At 50.4% G+C, this 23,890-nt stretch overlaps 2 protein-coding genes across 6 annotated transcripts in view; both read left to right on the top strand.

Annotated features, from left to right (window-relative positions):
* The window catches only part of LOC132766262 (zinc finger protein 135-like), a 457,616-nt gene that overhangs the window by 18,931 nt on the left and 414,795 nt on the right, over window positions 1-23,890 (top strand). The window lies entirely within an intron of this gene.
* Window positions 1-23,890, top strand: part of LOC132764002 (zinc finger protein 214-like) — a 353,977-nt gene that overhangs the window by 309,061 nt on the left and 21,026 nt on the right. The window contains exons 1-2 of one of the 5 annotated variants that reach the window (XM_067464902.1): window positions 7,823-7,952; window positions 13,690-16,250. The exons of 3 other annotated variants lie outside the window; for them this stretch is intronic. In XM_067464902.1, coding sequence (XP_067321003.1) covers window positions 13,932-14,480 — 549 coding nt within the window. In that variant the 5' untranslated portion in view covers window positions 7,823-7,952; window positions 13,690-13,931 and the 3' untranslated portion in view covers window positions 14,481-16,250. Of the gene's footprint in view, window positions 1-7,822; window positions 7,953-13,689; window positions 16,251-23,890 lie in introns of those variants that run through there. One more of the 5 variants, XM_067464903.1, reaches the window with a different exon arrangement.

The raw sequence follows: 23,890 nt of genomic DNA, 5'->3' as shown, positions 1-23,890 counted from the left end.
GAATCTGTACAAGGACCAAGTAGCAACAGTCAGAACTGACCACAGAACAACAGACTGGTTCAAGATTGGGAAAGGCGTCCGGCAAGGCTGCATCCTCTCACCCAACCTTTTTAACTTGTATGCAGAACACATCATGCGATGTGCGGGGCTGGATGAATGCAAAGCTGGGGTGAAAATTGCTGGAAGAAACATTAACAACCTCAGATATGCAGATGACACCACTCTGATGGCCGAAAGCGAGGAGGAGCTGAGGAGCCTTCTAATCAAGGTGAAAGAAGAAAGCGCAAAAGCCGGGTTGCAGCTGAACGTCAAAAAAACCAAGATTATGGCAACAAGAATGATTGACAACTGGAAAATAAAGGGAGAAACCGTGGAGGCCGTGACAGACTTTGTATTTCTAGGTGCAAAGATTACTGCAGATGCAGACTGTGGCCAGGAAATCAGAAGACGCTTACTTCTTGGGAGGAGAGCAATGTCCAGTCTCGATAAAATAGTAAAGAGTAGAGACATCAGACTGGCAACAAAGATCCGCCTAGTCAAAGCCATGGTATTCCCTGTAGTCACCTACGGATGTGAGAGCTGGACCTTAGGGAAGGCTGAGCGAAGGAAGATCGATGCTTTTGAGCTGTGGTGCTGGAGGAAAGTGCTGAGAGTGCCTTGGACTGCGAGAAGATCCAACCAGTCCATCCTCCAGGAAGTAAAGCCCAACTGCTCACTGGAGGGAAAGATACTAGAGACAAAGTTGAAGTACTTTGGCCACATCATGGGGAGACAGCAAAGCCTAGAGAAGACAATTATGCTGGGGAAAGTGGAAGGCAAAAGGAAGAGGGGCCGACCAAGGGCAAGATGGATGGATGGCATCCTTGAAGTGACTGGACTGACCCTGAAGGAGCTGGGGGTGGTGACGGCCGACAGGGAGCTCTGGTGTGGGCTGGTCCATGAGGTCACGAAGAGTCGGAGACGACTGAACGAATGAACAACAACAACATGAGTTCGATAGCAGCAATAACAAACGCTGGGTCCGGAATGGCGGAAAGGGCGGTCTTGCGATGGTAAGATGGAGTCTCCTCTTCCGTAGGCCTCCGTGGACTTGCGGAGCGCCCAAGCTCCCTGATGGCGTGAGGGTCGATAGAGGTGACAGCCTGTAGATGTAAACCTCCCAATGGGGGCTGGAGGGTGTTTAACCCCCCCCCCCCCCCCCCCCCGCTGCGATGTTGAGGCAGAGGCCGAAGCAAAAGCAGCCGATCGGAGCCCTGGCAGGGATGGAAACAATGGCGGCGCTACACGGCGCGGTCTGCCAGCTCTCCTCGGCCTGTCCTCAGTCGGCCCGATGGAAGCAGGGGCCTATTCAAGCCCCCCGTCGCCTCATCCCTGGTTGAATGGGATAAGCGGGCTTTGGTTTTTGTCAGGGAGGACGCGGGAGCCAGATGGGGAGACCACACAACCGCGTGGGCACAGCGAGGAGGGAGTCCCAGAGCCCGCCTGATATGCCGGGGCAGCCAAATCGGGAAGCGACGGCGTGGGCCCAGTGTGGAAATCCGCAGTGTGGAAAACCGCCGGCCGGTAGCGTTCTCAGGTACGATCTTATTTATGAGGGAGCTTGCCGAGGTATAATGGCGGCGCTCGACCTCATTGCCCCACAGCCTCCTTTCCCTTCCCTCGGGCCAATCTGGACCATCAAGGTCTCTTTCGAGACCCCTCGCTGTTCTCTATCCAGATCACCTTACGTTGGGAGGGTCGGGGCGACCATCACCTTAGATTTCATTCGATTAACTCCTCATCTGGCACAGCTTGAGATCTTGCAGCTGTTCGCCAACCGGAAAATAATTATTCCACGATCTGAGTCAGAATAGATTTAATAAAGTGCTCATCCTCCTCCTCCTCCCCATAAACTAGAGCTCATAAACAAGTTTTAAAAAGATTCCTGAAGGAGAGGGGGAGGGGCCATGTTTACTTCTTTCAGGAGGGAGTTCCAGAGGTGGGGAGCGGCCACGGAAAAGACCCCTTCTGTCGTCCCCACCAGCCGCGCTTGAGACGAGGGTGGGACTGAGAGAAGGGCCTCCTCTGCGAACCACAGCGCCCAGGGTGGTTTGTATTTGGAGATGCGGCTTTGTAGATTGTCTGGTCCCGAACCGTTTAGGGCTTTCTGGGTAATGACCAACACTTGTATTTAGCCCAGAAGCAGATAGTGGAACCGCCCTAATGTAGGAGTTGTCCGTTCCATGTCCGGTGCTCCAGTACCTGGCTGCAGATCTTTGGACCAATTGCAGCTTCTGTACTACCTTCAAAGGCAGCACCACGAAGAGAGCGGTGCAGTAATCCAGACAGAATGTAACTAAGATGTGCACTACCATGACCAAATCTGGTATGGACGTAGCTGGTGCACAAGTTTTAATTGTGGGAAATCTTTCCTGGCCACCCCCAATACCTGGGGTTCCAGGGTCAGCGATGAGTCCAGGATCACCCCCATTCTGCGAACCGTGTCTTCAGGGGAGTGTGACTCCATCCAACACAGGCCGTCATCCCACACCCTGATCCGCCTCCCGACTGACCAGGAGTACCTCTGTTTTGTCTGGACTTACTCTCAACTTGTGAGCTCTCACCCAGTCCATCACTGGTGACAGGCACTGGTTGAGGAGCAGGGTGGCATCCTTGGCTTTGGGTGGAAAAGAGTGATAGAGTTGGGTGTCGTCGGCATACATTTGACACCAAACTCAAAAACTCTGGGTGATCTCTCCCGGCGGTTTCATGTAAAAGTTAGATAGCCTGAGGGAGAACCTTCAACCCCCGGCCAGGGAGTTGAACAGGAGTGTCCCCCCCCCCCCCAGCACCACCACCTGGGTCTGACCTTCCAGGAAGGACGGCTTGCTATCTGCCATTGGTCAGAGGCCTTGCCATCATTGTCTGCGTAGGTAATCCACCACCATCCCCGTTGTGTGAAGTTCCCATTGTGTTTGTGAGAATATGAAGAGAAGACCTGTAAATAGTTACAAGTAGGAAATAAATCAAGCCTAAAACCTCCATGGACTTTGGATGAAAGTATATATGACTGTACAATTAATGTTATTGTTTATGGTTTAATATTGTTATTGTGATATTGCTGCATTGAATTGTTGAATTGTTCTCAACCCTCAGGGGTTGAGAAGAGCGGGGCACAAATGTTGTCAATAAATAACTAAAAGTCAGAACTCAAGAGTGTTGATTCCAAGAGATGAGCTACTTTACAAGGCCAGAGGCTGTGACACTGTGACCAGGACTCTGCGGTGTTTTGGGGGTTGGAATGAACTACTTGCCTATGAGACAGTCTGTCCTATTGCAAAGCTGAAGGAGGCCATGAGAGGATTGCATTCACGTGCCTGTCTAGCAGGGGTGTGTTGTGCGTGTTTGGACTCTGCTTCTCCTTGTCCTCCAGCCCTCACTCACACTGACAAAGTGTGCAGGCCTCACCTAAACAACAGAAAGATCGTCCTGATGGGAAGAGCTGTTCAGTAGTGGAGTCTGCTCCCACCGGGAGTCCATAAGAGTCTCCTTTGGAGGTTTCTAAGCAGAGACGGCATGACCATCTGTTGGGTGTTCTTTGGTTGGTTGATCCTGCATGGTCTGAGGAGGATGAGCCCATCCGCACACAAGCAGACGTGACTGGGAGGAGGAGGAGGAGATGTGTGTCCTTCAGTCACAACACCCTTGACCCAGTGGGTCATGGAGTCCATCCCCGTTCTGCTCCAATCAGCATCTCCAGCGACAGCATCCTCCGCAGGTCGCTCTCCGGCCTCTTTTTGGGGTCATCCAGGGAGAGGAACCCCCTCCTCTCTCGGCCTTGCCTTCTCACCCAAATATAAGAGTCACAGAGTAGTAGAGTTGGAAGAGACCACGTGGGCCACCTAGTCCACCCTCTTCTTCCATGCCGGAAAAGCAGAATCCCTTGGCAGAACTCCAGCCGCCAGGTGAGCAAAGGCGCGCTCAGAATCCCACTGGCTATTTCTGCTGTAGGCGCATCACACTCTTGGCTCATGTTCCACTTGCTGTCCACTCAGACTCTTCCGAGATCTTTTCCGCGTGTCACTCTGTTGCCGAGCCAGGCACAACCCATCCTGTCTCTGTGGATTTCCCTTCTTTTTGCCCGAGTGAAGTCTTCTCCTGGTTGAAGTTCATTCTGTGAGTGTTGACCCAGCGTTCTCCTCTGTTGCGGTCACTGTGGATTCTGGTCCTCCTTCTGGAGTCCTCGCTCTCCACCCTTTGGGGCTGGTCACTTCCCTCATCACAAACCCACCTCACATTAGCATTCTCTAGCCCACCTTTGACTCGCGTGTTTGCCAGAAGAGGATCATGGGGACCCTCTCAAAGGCCTTCCTGTTTTTGTATCATGTCAGAAGCGACATACTGTAAATCCCTTCTGGCGTGAGAGGATTCACCGTCTAAAGAGATGTTGCCATGGATGCCCAGATGTGTTTCACCTGGGCAACGTCTCTGTAGATGGCAATTTCTCTCACACCAGAAGTGACTTGCAGGGAGGCTTCTCTCATGTCCCCGTAAGCTAGAGCTGATAGACAGGAGCTCACCCCATCTCACAGATTCGAACCGGCAACCTTCAGGTCAGCAACCCAATGTTCAGGTCAGCAGTCCAGCCAGCACAAAGGCTTGACCCATTGCGCCACTGTGGCTCCACAAAATCCTGACTGAAATGAAGAAACTCACCCTCACGACCAAGGAATTCCTTCTAACCCTCAGGCACCATCTCTTCTTCTCCTTTCACTCCAGACCACGCCATCTGGTCCTTCCCATTGAGGCAGAAGGACTGGATCTCTCTTCCAATGAAGCACTCGTTGTGTTTGAGGGTTGAACGGGCAGAGGAATATACGAGGAACACATACTCACTTGGAACCGAAGGAGGAGGTTTGGAGAAAGAGTTTGAAATCTCCTTTGGAGGATGATTGGAAGTATTTTTAATGCAATGATGTCTCAGTGGAACTTGGTGCCAGAGAGGCTTTCTCTGACGTCAAGGGGAAGTTCTAGGAAACGGTGGAAATGCGAGGAGAATGTTGGGGCATTTCACCCCCGGGAAGTGGAGTGGGCAGGTCAAAAGGCAACCTGGCAAAATGGAACAACCCAGAAGAATCCTCCACCGGGTACGACCGTGAAGCAGAACAAGCAACTCCGCATCTGTGTGCTTGTCCACAGGGCCCTGCCTCATGCACAGAGGAAGAAGGGTTCAGGGCTACAGACAATGCAGTTGCTGTTGCCTGTTTTTGGTCTCAAACTGTTTAGTTGCTTGTGCTTTCTCAATTTTATCAGTGTTATACTTATTTATGAAAGGTTTGTACATGAAACAAATAAATCATACGTTGTGGTCTTGCAAAGAGCCCAGAAAAATCTGGGATGAAAGAGATGAAATGGGAAATAATCACAACGAGACTAAGGGTTTTCCTAGCTGGGGATGCTGCGTGATGAACTAGGCGAGAAGCATGGAAGGCGACTCCCCGGTTGGGTGATTGCAGCCAGCCCCCCCCCCCCCCCCCAATGCCCAGCTATGGAAAGAACCTGCTATTCCGACGCAAGGAAGAAGAGTGGCTGATGGAGATGCGTGAAGCCAGGGAGAGGGACAAATTATTATTATTATTATTATTACTGTTATACTACATTTATACCCGGCCCTTCTCACTCCAGTGGGGGACTCGGGGTGTGATGGTGACCAGGGAGAAGAAGTCCTAGATCGTCTCTAGAAAGACTGGGGGGTCTTTGTCTCTTCTGAGTGAGACTGAAGGGGAGCGGAACAGAAGCCCAACCCAACGGGCAGGGAGGGAGGGCCAGGGTTGTGGATTGGGTTTGGTAGTCATGGGATGGGAAGGTGTTCCATAACCGAGGCTGGTTTGTGGTCAAAGGATGGTCTTAGTGAGGGGGGGAGGGCTGTGTCAGTTCAGTTTGAGATACCTCATGGGAAAGGTGCCTTCCCTTCTCCTCTGGGGAATATTGGGGGGGGGGTGCCCTTCCTTTTCCTCCCAAGGGACCCCCCCTCTCCCCTCCAAAGAGATTTCCTCTTCTCCTGTTTCTGAAGGAGGTGGGGATCAGCCTTTCCTGCCCTCAGGAGGGCCTGGGACCCTTTCCTTGGACTTCCCTCCCCCCCCCCCCCCCCAATTTCCAGAACTTCCCCTTCCTTCCTGGTCTAACAGGCTATTCTTGGGCTGCTTCCTCATGCAGACACACAGCTTTGCCCTCACGGAGGCTCCTCTCATACACCAAACTGACACAGGAGCTTCACAGCAGAGGCCTTCCGCCTGGGGCTTCTCTCACACTGAGGCCTTGTCACACTGAATGGGGGACGCCTGGCTCGAGAGCAGTACGTGTGAAAAAGATCTTGGAGTCCTCGTGGACAACAAGTTAAACATGAGCCAACAATGTGATGTGGCAGCAAAAAAAGCCAATGGGATTTTGGCCTGCATCAAGAGGAGCATAGTGTCTAGGTCCAGGGAAGTCATGCTCCCCATGCTCTATTCTGCTTTGGTTAGACCACATCTGGAATACTGTGTCCAATTCTGGGCACCACAATTCAAGAGAGATATTGACAAGCTGGAATGTGTCCAGAGGAGAGCGACTAAAATGATAAAAGGTCTGGAGAACAAGCCCTATGAGGAGCGGCTTAGGGAACTGGGCATGTTTAGCCTGAAGAAGAGAAGGCTGAGAGGAGATATGATAGCCATGTATAAATATGTGAGAGGAAGCCACAGGGAGGAGGAGGGAGCAAGCTTGTTTTCTGCTTCCCTGGAGACTAGGACGCAATGGAACAATGGCTTCAAACTACAAGAAAGGAGATTCCACCTGAACATTAGGAAGAACTTCCTGACTGTGAGAGCCGTTCAGCAGTGGAACTCTCTGCCCCGGAGTGTGGTGGAGGCTCCTTCTTTGGAAGCTTTTAAGCAGAGGCTGGATGGCCATCTGTCAGGGGTGATTTGAATGCAATATTCCTGCTTCTTGGCAGAATGGGGTTGGGCTGGATGGCCCATGAGGTCTCTTCCAACTCTTTGATTCTATGATTCTATGAGAGCTGCTTGTATCCAACTGCCCCCACTTCATCTTTTCAGAGCTGGACTTGCCTTTTTGTCATTAAGTCTCCCTAGTTGGTGTTTAATATTTCTGAGACAGAGAGAGAGAGAGACTGCAGAGGAGCAGGACAGATAATGATATGATAATGATAACGATACCCTTTCTTCCTGCCCTGCTGCCACCCCCTCTCCTCCACTGGGGACTGGGAGGGGCTGGCATGAGGAGGCCCAGCCCAAACACCACGGGCAGCAGCAGCAGCAGCAGAACACCCAAGGACAGGAGGAGGCCAACCCCACAGGCAGGCAGGCAGGCAGGCAGGGAGGGAGCCAAGGGTGGAGGCCGGGTCTGCCTGGAGACTGGTGACGCGGCCAGCGGAGGCCCATTCCCATTGGCGGATCCGGGAAGGAAGGCCCTCCCTCTCTCTCGGAGTGGCAGGAGAAGGAAGGAAGGAAGGGCGGAGGAAAGCGCTCGGGGGAGTTTCTGCCCGGAGACCGGTGACGCCGGAGAGGGAGGCGAATTCCTATTGGCTGGTGCTGAGCCTCTGGAAGAGAAGGAAGGAAGGAGGCGCTCTTGCTCCTGACTGGCCAGCGCCGCCAAGAAGCCCCGCCTCTCTCTGGGCGCCCAGCCCCTGCGCGGCCATGGCCATGTTTGGTCTTGGCGGAAGCCCAGCGAGAAGGGCCGGCCTCCGTGTCCTAGAGAGGCTGGGGAGGCTCGGGCGAGGAGGCCTGTCCCCGTGAGCTCCTCACTTCCGGAGGAGGGAGAGACAGAGAGGAAGAGGAGGAGCCAAGGGCGGCGTCTAAGGGCGTGTTGACCAGGAAGAGAGAAGCCGGAGGAGGAGGAGGAGGCCTTCTTCCGGTCAGAGAGAGAGAGAGAGAGCGAGAAGGAGGCCCCTTCCTTCCTTCCTTCGAGTGGGGGTGAGTGTGTCCCTGTGGTGTAGGCCTTCCTTCTCGGCCCTTGGCGTGGCCCTTCCTTCCTTCTCAGCCTCTGCTCGCAGGCAAGTAGGCCTTCTTGGAGGGGGGGGCGGCCTCTCTCTCTCTCTCTCTCTCTCCCGGCTTCGGAGGGCACGGCCCGCCCGGAAACGCCTCCCCCTCCCTCCTCCTCGCCCTCGGAGCCCGCCTCTCCCTCCCTCCCTCCCTCCCTCTTTCCCTGCCTGCCTCCCCTCCCAGGCTGCCTCCTCCCCCCCCCCCCCCGCGAAGGAAACCCGGGCGAGCGCGGCCTACTCGGGCTGGGCCCTGGAACAAGGGAGGCTCGCCTTCCCCACTCCACAGCGGACCACATTTCTCTCTTCCTTCCTTTCTCTCTTTGTTGACGACCTGGATCAGCCGCCCTTCTCTCTCTCTCTGTGCCTGGTGGGGTCAGGATGGATGCCCTTTGGGGTCCCCCCCAGACTGCCTGGAGTTCGGAGGAGCTCCCTTCCCTCCTTCCTTCCTTCCTTCCTTCTCTGGAGGTTTTAAGCCGATTCTGGATGGCCATCTGAGAGGAGGGATCGGGTGGTGTCTTCCTGCTTGGCAGAAGGGGGTTGGGATGGATGGCCTCGAGGGTCCCACCCAACTCTCTCCTGCCCTGACCACCCTGGACACTGGGGAGGCTTTCCTGGGCTGGGTCCAGCGGGGACTCCTCCTTCTCGGGAGGTCTGTCAGCAGAGGCTGGGTGGACATCTGTCGGGAGGGCTTGTGTGGTGTCCTCCTTCCTCTTGTGAGAGGAAGCCACATGGAGGAGGGAGCAAGCTTGTTTTCTGCTTCTCTGGAGACTAGGACCCAAAACAATGGCTTCAAACTACAAGAGAGGAGATTCCATCTGAACACGAGGAAGAACTTCCTGACTGTGGGAGCCGTTCAGCAGTGGAACTCTCTGCCTCGGAGCGTGGTGGAGGCTCCTTCTGTGGAAGCTTTTAAACAGAGGCTGGATGGCCATCTGTCAGGGGTGATTTGAATGCAATATTCCTGCTTCTTGGCAGAATGGGGCTGGACTGGATGATGGCCCAGGAGGTCTCTTCCAACTCTTTGATTCTATGATTCTTGGGCTGAGTGACCTTTGGAGTCTCTTCCGACATTTCCACCCCGCCCTTCTCACCCCGAATGGCACTCAGAGCAGCTCACAAGATGCATTTCCTTAGGTAAGGTAGTCCCCTGACATTAAGTCCAGTCATGTCTGACTCGGGTGTGGTGCTCATCTCCGTTTCCAAGCCGAAGAGCCAGCGTTGTCCGTAGACACCTCCAAGGTCATGTGGCCACAGGCATGACTGCATGGAGCGCCGTTACCTTCCCGCCAGACCTATTGATCTACTCACATTTGCATGTTTTTGAACTGCTAGGTTGGCAGAAGCTAGGGCTGACAGCGGAAACTCACGCCACTCTCTGGAATCGAACCTGCGACCTTTCGATCAACAAGCTCAGCAGCTCAGTGCTTTAACCCACTGCGCCACCGGGGGCTCCCTACATTTACTTACAATATATTATATTATTCACATTATATATGACTCTATTGTACTCTACCATTGTATTGTAATACCATTAGTAATATTACATGTCCTATAAGATATATATTTATAATATATTATTATTAGGATTATATTGTATTACATTATAATGTTATAAATATTACTAGTTGTACCCGCCACACTATAGCCAACCTTCCCTCCCTCTATCTCTTCTTTCTTTCTCTCCTTCCTTCCCTTCCCTTTTTTCCTCCTCTCCTTCCTTCCTTCTCTTCCTCTTCCCTTCCCCCCCCTTTTCTTTCCCTTCCTCTTCCCCCCTTTTCTTCCTTCTCTACCTATTCTTGGACTGCAACTCCCAGCAGTCCTCCTGATTGATCTCTCTACCTGCCTACCTATCTCTGTGTAGTCTATCTACCTGGAGGATTGCTGGGAGCTGCAGTCCAGGAATAGGAAACGGGGAATATGCCGGGATGGATGGGGATGCTCTCACAGAAACCCAAAGAGAGTAAAGCTTGCCTATTGGAAGCCATGCCTTTGGATCCTCCTCCTCCTCTCCTAAAGGGATCCTGGGAGCTGTAGTCTGGAAGAGAGTGTGGAGATGCTGTTGTGTGTTTTCTTTGCCAGTGGGAGTTGCTTTTGCACATGTGCTGTGGGATTTCTTGGCTTTTTAAATCCCTTCCACGATGTCTTTCAGTGTTTTTATGTCCGATGGTCACTTGTTGGCCCGAGAGGGGTCTTGTGTCCGAATGTGGTGTCAATTTGTCCAGTGGTTTTTGAGTTATGTTAATCCCACAAACAAACAATACATTTTATTTATATAGATATGTATACACATTATATTATATTATATTTCATTTTGGGGAATTTCAACCAACACAAACTTAACAATACTATTTCATTGGAAGACCCCAGAGGCCATCCAGTCCAGCCCCCCTCTGCCAGGAAGGAAAAGCACACTCAAACCACCCCAACAGATGCCCATTCATTTATTTATTCGATTTATAACCTGTCTTCTTAACCTGAAGGAGACTCATTCAGTCTTTGAAATAAAAACAACAGCAATAATAGAAAACCTTTTGGGTCAACTTTGGAGTTCCTGCCTCTCTCAGCGTGGCTTTCCTCACAGCGTTGATTCAACCCCCAATAGTCCCTTTCTATCTCTCAATCCCTTTAGAGAACGAACACGGGTTTTCCCCCAGCACGACTTTTAGGGAGGAGTAGGAGGCGGCACAAGGCAGTCAGGGGAATTCTGGGAAATGTAGTTTGTGGAAGAGAATGCAAAAAGCTGCACCCAAAACTACATTTCCCAGAACTCTGCTGGCTTCCTGTGTTGATGCCTCAATGTGAGTGTGGGGCAGGGACCCCTCTCTGGCTCCAATGAACGAAGGAATGGCAGGGATTGGCGGGCTGGATCCGTCCCCCCGAAGAAGAGCGAAGAAGGGAGCGCAGAGGGACCCGGGGGTGGGCAGCCCTTCCCAACACCAGCCTTTCTCCCCGTCTGAAGATCCAAGTTCTGTTCTTCCCCCGTTGAGGAGGGGGCATGTGGGATATAAGAGGGAGGGGCCCCAAATGAGTCCCCAAAGATCCTCTTGGAGGGGGAAAGAGGAGGGGAAGGGTCCTTGATTCAGACCAGGGAGGGAAGGGGAAAGGAAGACCCCCCCCTCCACCCAAGGGACTGACTCTGAGGCATGAGACGTCATGCTCTCCATGTGGAATCTGCCCATGTCCTGCCTGACAGAAAGCCAGCTTGATCTGGATTTTATTTGTCGTGTCAGGCGAACCAGTCAATTATATGACATTTCTAACAGAACAAAGCAAACAAACAGACAAAATACAAAATGTGTGAGTTTGGTAGTGGATTAAATGTCCTTTGACCAGTCTCTGGCCCCTTGGAGTGCCTCTGGTGTGGCCGCAAGAAGGTCCTCCCTTGTGCATCATGTGGAAGAAGGGCTCAGGGTGCATTGCAGCAGGTGGCCAGTGGTTTGCTCTTCTCCGCACTCGCATGTCGTGGATTCCACTTTGTGGCCCCATTTCTTGAGATTGGCTCTGCATCTCGTGGGGCCAGAGCGCAGTCTGTCCAGCACCTTCCAAGTCGCCCAGTCTTCTTCTGTGTGCCCAGGGGGGAGTCTGTCATTTGGTATCAGCTATTGGTTGAGGTTCTGGGTTTGAGCCTGCCACTTTTGGACTCTCGCTTGCTGAGGTGTTCCAGCGAGTGTCTCTGTAGATCTTAGAAAACTATTTCTAGATTTCAGTCGTTGACGTGCTGGCTGATACCCAAACAGGGGATGAGCTGGAGATGTCTCCGCCTTGGTCCTTTCACTATTGGCTGCTTCTTCCCAGAGGATGTCAGGTGGTGCAATACCGGCTAGACAGTGTAATGTCTCCAGTGGTGTAGGGCGCAGACACCCCGTGATAATGCGGCATGTCTCATGAAGAGCCACATCCACTGTTTTAGCGTGGTGAGATGTGTTCCATACTGGGCATGCAGACTCAGCAGCAGAGTAGCACAGCGCAAGGGCAGATGTCTTCACTGTGTCTGGTTGTGATCCCCAGGTTGTGCCAGTCAGCTTCCAGAGAGAGAGAGAGCACGACCCTGTGATAACTGGCAGGTGATCCTCAATGAAACCCCTGCAAATGGGCTCCGCGGGCCGAAGAGGGGCCTGTAGTGGATGCAGAGAACGCGATGGCTTCCCTCCTCCCCCTTGAGCCATCGCACAAACGTCACCTTTAGCACTGAGGGTCCACCCTTCCATCTCCTCTATACCCCTTCTCTCGTGTACTGCTACTAGGCTGAGTGCCTCCCACCCTGTGCTTCTGCATCCCTATCTCCATTTTTGTGGTCTTGGTGTAGGAGTTCGCTTTGTTTTTTTCTTTGCAGTTGTTCTGCCTGATGTTTCACACCTTTGTGGTACAGGTTTTGTAAGAATGCAGTATGTCAAGGGACTTTGTGGCCGAATGTGCTCTCCATGTCTCCAGGTTCCTCGCTTTAGAAACGTGGGGCAGGGATCGCACTGCAGGGAAAGAGAGGGTCAGGAAAAAATGTGCTTCAGTTGGAAGAAATGAAGTATTTTTCTCCCAAGACTGACCACTTGGGATGGTCTGCCCGTACAGGTGGTCACTCAAGTTCTGAGTTGGGATGCGAAGAAGCGGGATCCAGGCAGGAAACGCTTTGCAACCTGAGCCCTTTCTGCGCTGACCGTATTGTTAGAAGTCTTCCTTTGCAAAGGTTGGGTGACACTCTGAACACAATGCAGTGAAAGTAATCTTTCACTGCAACGCACTCTACGTGGGGTTGCCTTTGAAGACTGCTCGGAAACTCCAACTAGTCCAGCGGGAGGCATCCAGATTGCTCACCGGAGCGGCGTACAGGGAGCACACCACCCCCCTGTTGCGTCAGCTCCACTGGCTGCCGATCCAATTCCGAGCACAATTCAAAGTGCTGGTTTTGACCTACAAAACCCTATACGGTTCCGGCCCAGTGTATTTGTCCGAACGGATCTCCCTCTACATCCCATCTTGAAGTTTAAGATCTTCTGGGGAGGCCCTTCTCTCGACCCCGCCACTGTCACAAGTGAGGCTGGCGGGGACGAGGAGCAGGGCCTTCTCAGTGGTGGCCCCCCACCTGTGGAACTCACTCCCCGGGGAGATTAGATCGGCGACTTCCCTTCTGGCGTTTAGGAAAAAACTGAAGACCTGGGTGTGGGACCAAGCCTTTGGTCATTCTGACAACTAAACTAAGGATGTGACGATAGACAAGGACAAATGGAATGGAATGAAATATGGACTCCGAACCCTGAGCATGAGATTGTTTTATTATCTTATTATGTATTGATGTTTTAATTAATTGTTGAATTGTTTTTGTATTTTGTATCACTGGTCAATTGATTTGGGCATCTAATTGTGCCTAAACTGTAAGCCGCCCTGAGTCCCCCCCCCCCCCCAGGGTGAGAAGGGCGGGGTATAAGTAAGTGAAATAAATAAATAAATAATCTCATGCAGAGAATCGTGGGCCACTCTCCCCTCTTTGCAGGGCTTTCTCTTTATTGGGCAAGGGTTAAAGTACTTCTCATCAGGCAAAGGCTCTTCTCAATAGGACCGCTCTTTCTCCCTTCTTCTCCGGCATTGGCTACAGCACGGAGCTATTGTTCTTATTGTTCAAGGAGATATTTCTGTGCTCTGCTCCTGATAAGATTTTCCTCTCATTTCTCTGGCAGGTAACCTCTGAATGAACCTTGAGAAGAACACTTCCCTTGGTCTTAGGTCAGGAATGAAATTACACGGCACTCACAAGAAATAAGTTGGAGAAATTATATTTCAAGCTCCATAGCTGTGTATTCAAGGAGGAAAGGGAGGATTGTGCTGTAAACAGTAGAGCAATACAAAGACTGAGAAGATGAGATCAGGAGAACATATCTGTGACCTTCTGGCATAATATTTGAATCATAAATGCAAAAGAATGGAAAATCTCCATTCCTTGTCAAAATCACACACAGGGGAAAAGCGACATAATTGTATGGAATGTGGGAAATGTTTCACAAGGAGAAGTTCTCTTACGAAACATCAACGAACACACACAGGAGAGAAGCCATATAAATGCGTGGAATGTGGAAAGAGCTTCAGTGAAAGTGGGACACTGCGTATCCATCAAAGAACCCACACAGGGGAGAAGCCACATAAATGCGTGGAATGTGGAAAGAGCTTCAGTCAGAGTGGAGATCTGCGTACCCATCAAAGAACCCACACAGGGGAGAAACCACATAAATGCATGGAATGTGGAAAGAGCTTCAGTCAGAGTGGAGATCTGCGTACCCATCAAAGGATCCACACAGGGGAGAAGCCACATAAATGCATAGAATGTGGAAAGAGCTTCAGTCAGATTGGAAATCTACATTCCCATCAAAGGATCCACACAGGGGAGAAGCCACATAAATGCATGGAATGTGGAAAGAGCTTCAGTCACAGTGGAAGTCTGCGTTACCATCAAAGAACCCACACAGGGGAGTAGCTACATGTCCTATATACTTGAGTATAAGCCGACCGAATTTAAGACGAGGCACGTAATTTAGCACAAAAGCTGAGAAAACGTATTGACTTGAGTATAAGATGAGGGTGGGAAATGCAGCAGCTATTGGTAAATTTCAAGGATAAAAACAAAAATCGATACCAATAAAATTACATTAATTGAGGTATCAGTAGGTTAACTGTTTCTGAATAATTGCATAAAACTGTAATTTAAGATAAGACTGTCCAACTCTGATTAAATCATTATTCTAACCTTCTTCAGTGTAAATGTACTTGCGTATCCCTCCAATAATAATAAATAGCGTAAAATAATAAATGTAATAATGATAACAACAAAGCAAAATTTTAAATGTATTAATAATAATAATAAATAGGGTAAAATAATAAATGTAATAATAATAACAATGGAGTAAAATATTAAATGTATTAATAATAATAAATAGCGTAAAATAATAAGTGTAATAAAAACAATGATAGCATAAAATAATGTAATAATAAATAGAGAAAAACAATAATATTAACAATAAAATAATAAATGTAGTAATAGCAATAGAGTAAAATAATAAATGTAATAATAATAACAGAGTAAAAGAAATGTAATAATAATAGAATAAAATTATAAACAACAACAAATACAACAATGATAATCAAATTATTGCCATAGTTTATTTTAACTACAGTATACATTTTGGGGAAAATGCTGTGTGTATATGAATAATAAAAAGTGGGAAAGGCTGATTTGGGAAGAGGGTGAAAAGAAGGACTGGAATCAAGGAAAAGTTGGAATGGGAAGGAGTGTTTGAAAAAGTGGGAAAGTGAGGTGGAAAGGGGGTAGCTGGGGAAAAAGTAAGACTGAATGGGATAGGAAGGGGGCAACTAGAAAAGGGGAAGACTGGGATAGGAAAAGTGTGCGGGAAAAGTGGGGGGAAGACTGGGGTAGGAAGGGAGGAAGGCGTCATCTGTCCCCTCCAAGGAGGGACCAAGCCCTGGGTCGCCGCCTCCTCCTCCTCCTCTCCACCTGAGCACTTGAGTCCTGGCCACGGATATACAAATAAGACATCCCCTGAAAATAAGCCATAGCGTGTCTTCTTGAAAAAGAAATATAAGACAGTGTCTTATTTTCGGGGAAACACAGAGGGAGCAACTTTGTTTACTAGGACGCAGTGGAGCCATGGCTTCAAACCACAAGGCAGGAGATTCCACCTGAACATGAGGAAGAACTTCCTGACTGTGAGAGCCGTTCAGCAGTGGAACTCTCTGCCCCGGAGGGAGTGTGATGGAGGCTCCTTCTTTGGAGGCTTTGAAGCAGAGGCTGGATGGCCATCTGCTGGGGGTGCTTTGAATGAAATTTTCCAGCTTCTTGGCAGAATGGGGTTAGACTGGATGATGGCCCACGAGGTCTCTTCCAACTCTAGGATTCTATGAAACAAGATTGGGACCCACTAATAATTCACGAGTTATAACAACGAGGGGACATTTGTTTATTGTGGGTTTTAGGAATGAGTTTATTATATTTGGAAACAGAATAATAAATATAGAGCAGCATTTAAAGTGAGTGAATACAGATTAAAATCGGCATGCGGCAAGAGTTGTGTTGATCCGTTGTTCTCTTAGATTTCTTCTTCTTATGTCGTTGTGTGTTGTTCAGTCTTTCATGTTTGTTAAGGATTCCTTTTTTTAAATCCCAAAATTGTAATTTGTATAAACATGCTTTTCTTTCTTGCCTTTGAATAAAAATTATTTTGAAAAACCAGAGTGTGATGTGGCAGCCACAAATGCCAATGTGATCCCAGGCTGTGCCAAGAGGAGACGTGGTGTCTACGTCCAAGGAAGTCACAGCCCTCTTTCTCCTGCTTTGCTCAGACCTCGCCTGCAATCGCTCTGTCTCCCGTTCTGGGCAGCACAACTCAAGGCGGATATGGACAAGCCAGAATATCTCCAGAGACGGGCTGTAGGGAATGTCTGAAAAGAGCTGGGTGTGTTTAGCTTAGAGCAGTGGGTCTCACCCTGTGGGTCTCTCCCCAGGTGTTGTGGCCTACAACTCCCAGAACTCCCAGCCAGTTGGCCAGTTGTGAGGATTTGTGGGAAGTGAGGGCCAAAACGCATCTGGGGAGAGACCCACAGGGTGAGAAGAGAAGGAAGGGCTTCTTCCTCGGCAGGGAGGGAGGGAGGGGGGTCGGCCACGGAATGGTTTTTGGGGTTCATGTGACCCCCTGACTGAGGTGTAGAAAAAGATGGATAGGAATGCATGACACTCACCTCCAGTGTGTAATGAGACAGTCCTTAATAGGCACGTGTTCACAGCACAACAATCTCAAGGGTTAAGACAACAGAGAAGATGGCGTGACAGGGACGGAATCTGGAGAGAAGGGTGGGAGCGGCTTGTATGTGCCCGTCCTTCTCTGCCACGCGGCTTGCTCTCTGCCATTGGTTAGAGGCTGTAGCGAAATAGCTAATTATAATGTATGTTTCATAAATGTTGATTAATGTTACGATGTAAGTGCAGGCCAGCTGATGTGTCGCCTGAGCTGAGGCGTTGCCATAGCGATGGAACCGGCTGTGAGAATGTATCCAAGTGAGAGAAGCCAAAGGGGCGGAGCTAACTGCCACTCGGCCGGGGCAGGCGTTTTAGTCAGCGGACAAGAGTGGAAGTTGCGTTCTGGTGTGTGGAGACCCTGAACCCGGGGGTTTAAGTCTTCAGCCTGTGTGTTTACAGTCTCAATTGGGCCTCTTTAAATTAGGAATTAGCTCGTGAGCGAAGGGGAAAGCGGAAGGGAGAAAAAGGCAAGTCAGTGAATCCTTAAATAAATATTTCCTTGATCAGTTCTTTATAATCAAGACTCATGTCCATTTGAGAAGATTTACCTCAGAAGAAGGCGGCTGAAGATATTGGAAGAGAAGATCCTGGTTGGGGTCATAATGAGTTCCTCCTTCAAAAAAGTGCCTCCAGTGAAAACATTTTAGAAGTCAAAGCTCAGCTCCACGCACCACCACGACTTTAGTCTCCTCGTTGCTCTGGTTATTTGTTTATTTCGAACACTTTTACCCCGCCCTTCTCAACCCCTGGGGGGGGGGGGACTCAGGGCAGCTTCCAATTGGCAACAATTCGATGCCGCATAATAAAATACAAAACAGCAATTATAAACAGTTAAAAGCATAAACATAAAGACATAAAGATTAAAACAGTATACTTAAAGTCCATTGCGCTATTACCAGTCTGGTGGCCATTTATCTAGCCGTATACTATGACTGAGTACTCCGTTTAACGTACCCATAATCCACTTCCAAGCCATAGTCAACATTGTCAGTTGTCCTTTTAACCTAATTGCCCAAAGATCCGCTCCCACATCCCACGTTTTTACCTTCTTTCTAAAGGTGAGGAAGGATGAGGGAGAATGTAACACGAGCATCTGCTTGTCCAGTTTTGATGGATTCATTTCAGTTGGTGAAACCCGAGGATGTGGACAAGATACTTGGAGGAATTGGGGCGACCACATGCATCCCAGACCCCTGCCTATCCTGGCTTCTAAAGGAGGCCAGAGGGGGATTGTCCAAGTGGGTGAAGGTGGTGGTGAATGCCTCCCTTCGGGAAGGCAACATTCCAGCGAGCTTAAAACAAGCTGTAATAAAACCGCTGTTGAAGAAACCATCACTGGACCCCACTCAATTCGTCAACTATCGGCCTGTTTCCAATCTCCCCTTTTTGGGCAAAGTCCTGGAACGTGTGGTGGCCTCACAACTTCAGGTATTCTTGGAAGAGACGGATTATCTGGATCTGGCACAGTCTGGCTTTAGACTGGGACATGGAACCGAGACAGCCTTGGTCGCCTTAGTGGATGATCTACGCCGGGAGCTCGACAGGGGGAGTGTATCCCTGTTGGTTCTGCTGGACCTCTCACGGTATCCTTCTGGGATGCCTCTCAGGAATGGGCCTTGGAGGTACTGTTCTGCAGTGGCTCCAGTCCTTCCTTGATCGTGTTATTGGGAGACACCTGTTCAACACCACATTTATTTATTTATTTCGCATATTTCTACCCGGCCCTTCTCAACCCCCGAGGGGGGACTCAGGGCGGCTTACAAAAAGCACAATTCAATGCCTACACAATGATACAGATAAACATATAAACAATCAATTATAACTCACAATCAATAAAAAAATCAATCTCATGCTCAACATTCGCCAACTCAGAGTCCATAAATTCATTCCTATCAGTTGTCGTTGTCCTTTATTTATCTGCCAGATTACCCAAATCCACGTTTTTAATTCCCTTCTAAAGGAAAGGAGGGATGTCGATCTAATTTCCCCAGGGAGTGAATTTCACATGTGAGGGGCCACCACCGAGAAGGCCCTGCTCCTCATCCCCACAAATCTCTCTTGTGATAGAGGAGAGGCCGAGAGCAAGGCCTCAGTAGAAGATCTTAAACTCCGAGGCGGGACGTAGAGGGAGATGCGTTCGGACACATACACTGGGATTCCTCAGGGATCAATACTGTCTCCCATGTTGTTCAACATATATATGAAGCCGCTGGGGGAGATCATCCGGAGTTTTGGGGTGCGGTGTCATCTGTACGCAGATGATGTCCAACTCTGTCACTCCTTCCCACCCGCTACTAAGGAGGCTGTCCAGGTCCTGAACTTGGCCGCTGTGATGGTCTGGATGAGGGAGAACAAATTGAAACTGAATCCAGACAAGAGAGAGGTCCTCCTGGTCAGTTGCAAGGCCAAACAGGGCATAGGGTTACAGCCTGTGTTGGATGGAAGGGGTCACACTCCCCCTGAAGACACAGCTTCGCCGCTTGGGAGTGATCCTGGACTCATCGCTGAGCCTGGAACCTCAGGTCTCAATGGTGGCCAGGGGAGCATTCGCACAGTTAAAACTCGTGCACCAGCTGCGCCCGTCCCTTGGGAAGTCTGATTGGCCACGGTAGTCCACACTCTAGTTACATCCCGTATAGACTACTGCAATACTCTCTACGTGGGGTTGCCTTTGAAGACGGTCCGGAAACTTCAACTAGTCCAATGAACGGCAGCCAGGTTGTTAACAGGAGCGGCGCACAGGGAGCATACAACCCCCTTGTTGCGCCAGATCTACTGGCTGCCAGTTTTCTACCGGGCCCAATTCAAAGTGCTGGCTTTGGCCTATAAAGCCCTAAACGGTTCTGGCTCAACTTACTTGTCCGAACTTATCTCCCCTTATGTACCACTAAGATCATCTGGGGAGGCCCTGCTCTTGGTCCCGCCTTGGTCACAAGCACGTTTGTTGGGGATGAGAGACAGGGCCTTCTCAATGGTGGCCCCTCGGCTATAGAACGCCCTCCCTGGGGAGATCAGATCTGCTCCCTCCTTCTTGACGTTTCAGAGGCAAGTTAAAATGTGGCTATTTGAGCAAGCGTTTACAAATACAGAGTAGCGAATATAGGAAATTGAATGACCTCACAATGGAATTGGACAATGCTTGAGAATAATGAGACGCTGATGATGTTGTTTTTATTGCTTTTGTGATGTCTTATACTGTTTAATGTTTTTTATCTATATTACGTTTTATGTATACTGATTTGTTGGAAACCGCCTTGAGTTGCCAATTGGCTGAGAAGGGCGGTATACAAATACAGTAAGTAAGTAAACAAACAAACAAATAAAATGGGCTGAATTGAGCAGAACTGGGTAGGAATCGTGCCTCCCATCCCACCTCAGTGTCGCTGGACGGCGATTCCCAGTATCCCCGTCTTTCTGTGTGGGAAGGGTGGATGGGAGTTGGAGTGCAGAACCTCTGGAGGGCATCAGGATTCCCGCTCACCCTGGGGGTCCCTCCGTCCGTCTCCTCCCCAGCCGCCCCCTCCTCTCCTCCTGCCAGGCCGAGGGCCTCCCACCCTGAGCTTCTGCCTCCCTTTCTCTGATTTCTTGGTGTCAGTGGAGACGTTTGCACTTCCCTTTCTTTTTCTCTTTGCATTTGTTCTGCCTGAGGTTTCACACTTTTCTGGTCTAGGTTTTGTAAGGATGTCTATGCCAAGGAACTTTGCAGCCTAACGTGCTCTCAGTGTAAATCCACATATTTACACATATACTCACACACACACACACACACACAATGCATATACAGAGACTGGGCCATAGCAAGGCGTGGCAGGGGACAGTGTTTACTATTTCTGATCCAGAGAGAGAGAGAGAGAGACTGAAGGGAGGGAGCAGAACAGGAGCCCAGTCCAACAGGGAGGGAGGGGGGCCAGGCTTGAGGATTGGGTTGAGTGGTCATTGGGTGAGAGTGTGGTCCATCTCCAGCCTGGCTGGCCTCTCTCTCTCCCTCTCTCTCTCTGAATGGCAGGAATGGGCAGCAGCCGCCGCCAGGGGGAGCCTCAGCCTCTGAGGCCTTCTCACACTGAGGCTATCTCACACTGAGGCCTTCTCACACTGAGGCTTTCTCACACTGAGGCCTTCTCACACTGAGGCCAACCAACCCTGAGGCCTGCTAAGCTACAGGTCCAGCTGCCTATATTGAACTGCATCCATTCAACCAATATTTCTGACACAGAGAGAGAAAGAGAGAGAGAGAGACTGAAGGGGAGCAGAACAGGAGCCCAGCCCAACAGGGAGGGAGGGAGGGAGGGAGGGAGGCCAGGCTTGAGGATGGGGCTGAGTGGTCATTGGGTGAGAGTGTGGTCCATCTCCAGCCTGGATGGTCTCCCTCCCTCCCTCCCTCTGTCTGAATGGCAGGAAGGGGCAGCAGCAGCAGCAGCCAGAGGGAGAATTCTCTTGGGAGGCCGGGTCTGCCTGGAGACTGGTGACGCGCCCAGCGGAGGCCCACTCCCATTGGCGCATCCCGGGAATTCTCTTCAGGAGTGGCAGAAGAAGGAAGGGAGTTTCTGCCCGGAGACTGGTGACGCCGGAGAGGAGGCGAATTCCTATTGGCGGGAGGGTGCTGAGCCTTCCGAAGAGAAGGAAGGAAGGGCGGAGGAAAGCGCTCGGGGGAGTTTCTGCCCGGAGACCGGTGACGCCAGAGAGGGTGGCGAATTCCTATTGCCGGGTGCTGAGCCATGTTTGGTCTTGGCGGAAGCCCAGCGAGAGAAGGCGGCCTCCGTGTCCTAGAGAGGCGAGGGAGCTGCTCACTTCCGGAGGACGGAGAGAGAGAGAGAGAGAGAGAGAGAGAGCGGGAGGAGGAAGGGGAGGAGCCAAGAGTGTGTGACGTGGCAGCCCGCAAGGCCAGCTGTGCCCAGAGGAGGCTTCGTGGGGTGTCTTGGCCCAAGGAAGAAGCCCCGGCCTCCCTCCTCCTGCTTGGCTCAGGCCTCGCCCGCCATTGTCTGTGCCCGCCCTTCTCTCCTTCTCGGCCACTGGGGAGTCAGAGGCGGGGGGGAAAGAGCTGCTTATAAGGTCTGTTTGAGTGAAATGTTGGTTAATTCCGGTGGGGCAGCATGAGGGGGTCAGGCTGGGTGGCCTTTGGGGTCCCCCCGCCCCCCCGACTCCCTTCCTTCCTTCCTTCCTTCCTTCCTTCCTTCCTTCCTTCCTTCCTTCCTTCTCTGGAGGGTTTAAGTGCAGGCTGGATGGCCATCTCTAAGGAGGGATCGGACGGTGCCTTCCTGCTTGACGGAAGGGGGTTGGGATGGATGGCCTCGAGGGTCCCGCCCATCTCTCTCCTGCCCTGACCACCCTGGACACTGGGGAGGCTTCCCTGGGCTGGGTCCAGCGGGGGGGGGGGTCCTCCTTCCTTCCTCCTCGGGGGTCTCTCAGGAGAGGCTGGGTGGGCATTTGTCGGGAGGGCTTGTGCTGTGCCCTCCTCCTTCCTGGGCTGGGGGACCTTGGGAGTCTCTTCCAACTCTAAGTCTCCCCATCTATTCATTGAGGACACCTCCCTGCCCCACTCAGAGCCGATCACAAGAGGCAAAGACATACAATGTATTATATTCGCATTATATATTACTATATTGTAATATACCATAGTATTGTATTGTTGGAGGCTTTCATGGCTGGAATCACTAGGTTCTTGTGGGTTTTTTCGGGCTATAGAGCCATGTTCTAGAGGCATTTCTCCTGACGTTTCGCCTGCATCTATGGCAAGCATCCTCAGAGGTTGAGAAGGTCTGTTGGAAGTAGGAAAAATGGGTTTATATATCTGTGGAATGGCTGGGGTGGGGCAAGGAGCTCTTCCCTGCTGCAGTTGGGTCACACCGTCTACAGAAAACCCACACACACATGGATAGATATCTACATAAAAACTCCAACCATCACCCAAGTCAAAAAAGAAGCCCCATTAAAGCCTTGGCAGACCGTGCAAAAAGAATCTGCGAAGCCCACCTCCTCCAAGATGAACAGAACCCCCTCAACTGGGCTCTCCAGGCCAATGGAGACTCCACCTCAGACATCAGAAGAGCTGCAAGACCAAGAACAAGCCACGAGAGTAAAGACGAAGATCCACCCAGAGGAAAAGTGTTCCTGCCAGACATCAAGGGAACCACTGAGCGCATAGGGAAGCTGATGAGGAAACACAACATACAAACAATCTACAAACCCACCAAGAAAATCCAACAAATGCTACGTTCAGCAAAGGACAGGAGGGATCCTCTCACCTCTGCAGGAGTCTACCATTGTATCCCATGCAGCTGTGGAGAAGTCTCCAGAGGGACCACCAAACGCAGCATTGCCCTAACAAGAATCCAGGAACATGAAAGGCACTGCAGAGTCCTTCAACCAGAGAAGTCAGCCATAGCAGAGCACCTGATGAACCAGCCTGGACACAGCATATTATTTGAGAACACAGAAATGCTGGACCACACCAACAACCACCATGTCAGGCTACACAGAGAAGCCATTGAAATCCACAAGAAGCAGGTGGACAATGTCAACAGAAAGGAAGAGACCATGAAAATGAACAAAATCTGGCTACCAGTATTAAAAAACTCTAAAATTATAACAGCTAAACAACAGAGAGGAAAAAAACCAGGCACCGATTAACACCTCCCAGCAAGAGATTTTCCCAGGCTCAGGCAGGCCTTCAAATGCTAATGAAGGTGATCAGCTAAACATTCACACCTAACTGCAGCAGGGAAGAGCTCCTTGCCCCACCCCAGCCATTCCACAGATATATAAACCCATTTTTCCTACTTCCAACAGACCTTCTCAACCTCTGAGGATGCTTGCCATAGATGCAGGCGAAACGTCAGGAGAAATGCCTCTAGAACATGGCCATATAGCCCGAAAAAACCCACAAGAACCTACCATAGTATTGTAATATTATTAGTAATGTTACATGTCCTATAATATATATGTTTATTTATAATATCATACTATTAGTATTATTAGTATTATTAGGATTATGTTGTATTACATTATAATGTTATAAATATTGTATGTATACACAATCCTAGAATCAAAGAGTTGGAAGAGACCTCGTGGGCCATCAT

This window comes from Anolis sagrei, chromosome 2 (assembly GCF_037176765.1).
Source record: "Anolis sagrei isolate rAnoSag1 chromosome 2, rAnoSag1.mat, whole genome shotgun sequence".
Classification (NCBI taxonomy): Eukaryota; Metazoa; Chordata; class Lepidosauria; order Squamata; family Dactyloidae; genus Anolis; species Anolis sagrei.
This window is presented reverse-complemented; position numbering and strand designations above follow the sequence as displayed.